Genomic DNA, 6,460 nt, shown 5'->3' with positions numbered 1-6,460 from the left:
CACAATCCAATCCGTTATGTGGACATCCGAATTCATTTCGATTTTAACATAAAAAAAATCTGTTTTGATCGGGTATGGATGTAAATTTTTTCAAAATTAGAACTTTAAAACGGACTGGAGTTGTGGTTGTTGGCATATGTTCTCCACTTGTCTCCGAACCTGTTCTGCTACAAAAATCATACTATTTTTAAATTATATACTTTTATTCTTATTCATTTTATTTAATATTTTGGTATATATTATAAATTTTAATCTCCTCTTTATAGAAAATATGATTTTAATATTTTATTATTATATATTAATAATATTTTATTAAATATAATTTTTAAATTAATTATTATATATATATATATCTATATATATATATATATATATATATAGATATATATATATATCTGTGTGTGTGTGTGACAAGAAAAGGGGCAGGTGCGAATTTTTCATATTTAATAATATTGATCCCAAAAATATCCTTCCATTAATTATTTAATTATCTTCAATGAATTTTGTAAAAATAAAATGCATAATCATATGAGATAGAAATAGGTGAGTAATTGTTTTTCAGTGGTAAACTTCTGATTCTTAAGAGAAATAATTCTTAGTAATATAAAGTTCGGTCATAAAATTAATAAAAATTAATAAAAATTAATAAAAATTAATAAAATATTGTTTTATTTAAGATTCAAAATTAGATATTCTTAATCAATTTAACTTGATAGAAACTCACTAACAACACAACTAAATCCAACCACTTAGTTGAATGATAGTTTATTATCACATACATACATACATGTTTCTTTTATAGTATCACAAAATGAAGAAATCATAATAAAACATTTATAGAATAAAAAAATACAGAATAGAGTAGAAGTTTAGTCACAAAAGGTTGCAATAAAGATCAAGAACTAATTAAAATAGTATACTTCAATCCTCCTGACATTCATAGAATAATTTGCTACAACAACCTTATTATTAATAAACTTTATAAAATCACCTTAAAACAAGCAGCATAAACATTAATCAATTAGTACAAGCACAATGACAATGACAATCCAAAGTATGATACCACATTAATTGAATCTTAAAGGCTTCGAAGGAGAATGCCTTCAAAAGTAATCCCTGGTCCAAATGCCAATCCTAACCCCCATTCTTCTCTTCCATCTTCCTTCAAATACTCCCTCATATACTCCATCACATAAAATATAGTATTGCTACTAACATTACCATAGTCCATTAATGCCTTCCTACTACACTCCAATTTATCACCACTCAATTTAAGTATAGTCTCTAACTTATTAAGTATTGCTGGCCCACCAGGATGAACAGCCCAAAACAATTCATTAAAATCCTTAACATCACATTTAGCCATCAATTTATTGCAAAATTCTTCAATGTTATCTTCAATTTTTTGAGGTAAGTCTCTCCCTAGCTTAAAATTAATACCCTCTTCAGAAATTCTACCATCAATCACATTTTGTGTGTCTGGTAAGAATTTTTGGACAGCATAGTTTAATTCAATGAAAGGTGATTCATGATTCAATAAAGGATTGGTTCCAATAATAGCAGCAGCAGCACCATCACCGAAAAGCGCGGCGCCAACAAGATCATAAGGTCTAGATATATTTGGTGGCCTAAAACCAAGAATTGTTGTCTCAGAAGTTGTGAGCAATACCCTGCTACCAGGATTGTTTTCAGCTATATCTTTTGCGACACGTAAACCGGTTACACCACCGTAGCAACCGAGGAAATAGAGCATTACACGATTCACATCGCTTTTTAGGCCGAGTTCGTTTGCCAGGTAAAGATCTCCACCTGGCAGACGGATTTCGCTGGACGAAACGTAGACCATGTGTGTGATTTCTTCTACTGGTCTTCCCCATTCTTTGATGCAAGCTTTGCTTGCTCTTGTTGCCATTTCAACTACTGCTGGATTTGCTATTTCTAGTTTTTGTCTTATGGTTGGTGTTCCTTCTATGGCTAGCTCTGGATATTTGTCAAGGATCTCCTTTGACATTACTGTGTACCTTGTTTTCACAGTTGTGTTTTTGCCTGGGAATTGTCAAAACAAGAAATTTATAAAGTATTGCATTTAGATTACTACTTTTTAATCAATCAATTAATTGTTGAGTAAGGTTGAAAGTGTTCATAAGGCTTTTGAATTTAGTCTGCGTTGTGATATTTGATATTATGGAGAACGTGAAATGCTGTCTTATTTAAATAATTGTTCGGAGAAGGTCTCTCATTTTTCGGGTGGTATTGATTTTGTAATTTTATTGTACGGGGATGAATACATCTTATATTTCGATAATTTTAATATTTACTCAAAAGAACTTATGTTTTAAATGTTCAAATTCTCTACAGTATTAGATAAAGAGAAATAAAACTTCTCTTTTAAGATTTAACAGTTTCCACAACTGTTATAGAGGATCCAAATCAATTTTCAATTTTAAACAAAATACTTAAAATAAGAAAGTAAACAAATAATTTGACTTACATAAACGCTCCAATTTCTCCTTAATAGAAGAATCTGCACACTTAGTATCACGAATATACCCTTCAACCAAGCACTCTTGAGGGAGAACTTGGCTAGGGAAAGCCTTCCCTAAAGCAAGTATTGTAGCCTTCCCCGGAACAGGGGCACGCCTAGCACGTGCACCATTTTGTGTAGAATTTCCATTCAAATCACCTTGAGGCATGTTTTTCAGATATAAGCAAACACTATTGTTATGTTGATTGATCAAGATTTAGTGATGATAGAATTGATAATTTTTCGGGTTATAAATGAAGGGATTGGCAAGGTATTGAAAAGAAGTTGGTGTTAAGCAAGGCTAGCATGTTGTGTAAGAAACTGTTATATTATTGGAGTTTGGTTACTTTTTAATGTCCATGGTTTAGATGTGTGAAAGTTTCGTAGATCAACAATCTTTTAGCACCAAATCCATTTCTAACTTGCAACACATTTTCAGCCTTCTCTATATGTAAGCGTGAATTAGATAAAACATAAACAACTTATATATATATATATATATATATATACCATAAAGTTGGCGGGCGACTATGCTATGAAGAAAGATTAAATAAACTTTTTTTTATTACTTTAGTTCTTAAAAATAAGCTAATTCAATAAAAATGATTGACATTTTAAATATATTGCTTTATATTACAATTTCGCAAGTATGTGGTACTCGTAGAAACATTTAATATATTGGAACTTGATTTTGAATCTCAAATATCATTTTTTTTTTTAATATTTAACGTGTATGAGTTTTTCTATTAGACTTTTTATTAAAAAAAATATATAAATTTTCATCCGTTTTTTAACTTAATTTTAATTTAACTTTAAATAATACTTTAGTCTTTTATTTTTTTTATTTATTTAGTCTTTATTTAACTTTATTACAAAAATTCAAAAATATAAAGAATGAAAATATGAGTTTATTTGAAGATTTGAGTTATAAATTTGATGAAATTTGCATTATATTGAAGATGATAATTAATTTTATGGATTTTGTTTGAAAATTTTGATGAATTTTTGTTAAAAAAAATATAATATTGTTAACATTTTAAAACATAAAAGATCAAATTGTTTATTTAAAATTAAATAAAGGACCAAATCAAAAAATAAAAAACAAATGACTAAAATGTTATTTAAAATTAAGTTAAGAGACCGCATGAACAATTATGCCTTAAAAAAAATTAAGACATTACATTTAAACAGTAACATTTTAAGTTTCACAACTAACATCACGATTCACCAAAAAGAAATTTACTATTTCAAATTACTCAAATTTGTTTCTACAATATCAAATTACTTATATTTATTTTACTCTTTTTTTCCACAATAATTGTCACATTTGCAAAAATAAACTGTTTCAAAATATTACATTTAATTTTCAGTGCAATTTTAATTGTCTTTTTCCAATTTATAACTCCCTAATTAATATTATATACATTATCATTAAGTTGTTATTTTCCACTTTATATTTATGATAAATATAATTCATCAATGATTAATAAAGATAAAATAATAAATTCACCGTTCTTTTCTTTATTTATCATTTTTTAATCTATATAATGGTCCAATATTATAATTGTTTTGAGAATTGAGGGAGTAGCATTGAATTGACATTTTTTTTTAAATGGAGTTATTGTATTTTTTATTTAATAAAATGATGTTTTAAAATGAGTAGAAAATGCATGTTGTGTAAGAAACTTGGAACTCATAGAATTGAAACTTATAAAAATAGAGTTATGGATACAAAAAAATATAGAAATAAAACGTAATTTGAATTAAAGATTGTTTTATAAATCAGAAAATCACCCAACTAGAAAGAAGGATAGAGATACTTGTAGGGCATATGCAGAGTTACACCTTACAATCCTTGGTATTAATGTTGCGTCACATTAGTGGCTTTAATTTTTTTACAATATAAATATTTACTGCGTAATCACGTCATAAGTATAATTTAAAACCATGTCTGTTGTGGACTAATCGAATAAAGACCATCATATTAATTAATTTTATTTCTTTAAATATTAACTGAAACTATGTTTCTAATAATTTTCTATTGAAAGATTGGATTTTTTTGATAAATCCAAGAGTTTAAGACCAAATTCTCTAGTTGCATCACATTAGTGGCTTTAGTTTCCCGGATAGTTCTACAATGTCTTATTCTTTCAATAATCACTTCAATTTTCAGTCAACAATAACTAAGATGATATGATTGTTGATTTTCCTTTAACATTCTTAGGTTAAGAAAGATACATTAGAATATAGATTTTGTAGGACCCACCTTGCAAGTTGCAAACGCAATTGCCCAAGTTTTCTCTAGTGCATTAAATGCAAGAAGTGAAAAACTTCACCTCTAGCATAACTATGTATACAACACCTAAGGAAAAGAGTTGTCCACCATGAGGAAATGGTATTTTTTTTTTATAGTTGTGGGTCGCAACCGATACATTTAAAAAAATAAATTGTAACATAAAAATTAAATGAAGAATAAAATAATATTTTATAATTTTATTGATACGCTCCTTTATTCAAACAAAATATTCATAACAAGTTTATATACATACAATTATAAATATGAATCTGAAAAACAAAATAGATTTATATACATAGAAAACGTGAGTTGTCTGATGAACTGAGAAGTACAACGAAGAACATAAATCTTAATTTGATTTAAATTTCAGATTCGAATCGATCCTTGTTTTTGTTTTGATTGTGATCGCATTTGAGTTACTTTGTGGTGTCATACCTGATTTTTGTCTTCCCTTGCGCAAAATCAAAATAATTTTTGTTGTTGTAGATAGTTATAGATTGAACTTATATAACATACTTGTTTGATTTTGTGTATAGATGTACTATTTCAATGTTGTTATTTTTTATTAATTTTTTTTTTTTTTGAAAATATTTGTAGGAGTATATAATTGTGAGTATGAATCATGATGAAATTATGAAACTTTTGCATTCGTCAATGACAATAGAAATTGTTGAGAGACATGAAGAGGTGAGTAATATTTTTTCTAATAATTTAAAGATTTGATTTGATTTTGTGAAATTAATATGTATATTTGATTATAGGGAGTTGGTGATATTTCATTGTCTGGAAGTTGTAGTTGAAGTAACAATGTTAATGACAAGGAAAGAGGTTTGAATTCTAATTGTCCCTTTTAAAAATTTATGTTAAAAACTCAAACTATCTAACTCAAGATTGATCTTGGTTATAAACGAATAACGCTCTTAATTAGTAAAAACACACAATTTTAATTTATCTATATAATATATGATTAGAAGATGAAAAAAGTAAATAGAGATAAGAAAAGAGATATCACACAGATGTATCATGGTTCACTCAAACACATGTTACGTCCAATCCACACAATTGTGAGATTTTTCACTAAGTCCTCAAAGTAAGGTCATTCTTGGTTTTCACACAGCTTTTACAAATCAATCTTGATATGTTACAAAATATTAACTTTCAACCTAGAAAGGATTTTCACATGTTACCTTTCAATCTTTAGAAATGATTTTTACACATTACCTTTTAATCATAAAAGGATTTTTTACAAATTACTCATATTATTTCAACACAATAGTCTTGAGTTACAAAGTATTGATTTAAAGAGATTGGTAGAATCTGAGTTTTCTCAACTCGTGTTAGAAATTAGATTCTTGTATTAGAACTCAGTAAAATTTATTATGATATCTAGTTAAGAACATAATTGAATCTTTGAAATGATTGAGAAGCTTTAAGAGATTTCAAATATGATTGTATGAGTGATGTATTGCTTTGCACTTGAAGCTCTAATATATCCTTCATCTTGAGGCTTCTTTTATAGACTTCAAGAAGGCTTATGACAGCTCACTTGGCCATTGAGAAAAGTCCAACTATCATGTATTAGTAAATGGATAGGATTAAGATCATCCTTAAAGCAGAAATGTTTTTGCTTAAAGCAGGAA

The 6,460-nt window shown here is 27.4% G+C and overlaps 1 protein-coding gene and 1 pseudogene across 1 annotated transcript; one reads left to right on the top strand and one right to left on the bottom strand.

Moving 5' to 3' along the window:
- Positions 1-897: 897 nt before the first annotated feature.
- LOC101500073 (type III polyketide synthase A-like) lies at positions 898-2,770 on the bottom strand. Its single transcript, XM_004492127.4, has 2 exons — positions 2,492-2,770; positions 898-2,046 (listed from the first exon to the last, which is right to left on the bottom strand). The coding sequence occupies exons 1-2, from the start codon at positions 2,691-2,693 to the stop codon at positions 1,079-1,081; spliced, it is 1,170 nt and encodes a 389-aa protein (XP_004492184.1). The 5' UTR covers positions 2,694-2,770; the 3' UTR covers positions 898-1,078.
- Positions 2,771-5,474: 2,704 nt separating this feature from the next.
- LOC101505742 (protein FAR1-RELATED SEQUENCE 5-like) overlaps positions 5,475-6,460 on the top strand; it is a 3,094-nt pseudogene continuing 2,108 nt past the window's right edge.

Source organism: Cicer arietinum, chromosome 3, assembly GCF_000331145.2.
Source record: "Cicer arietinum cultivar CDC Frontier isolate Library 1 chromosome 3, Cicar.CDCFrontier_v2.0, whole genome shotgun sequence".
NCBI lineage: Eukaryota > Viridiplantae > Streptophyta > Magnoliopsida > Fabales > Fabaceae > Cicer > Cicer arietinum.
Note: the sequence above shows the minus strand (reverse complement) of the source record. Positions and strands in the feature narration are given on the sequence as shown.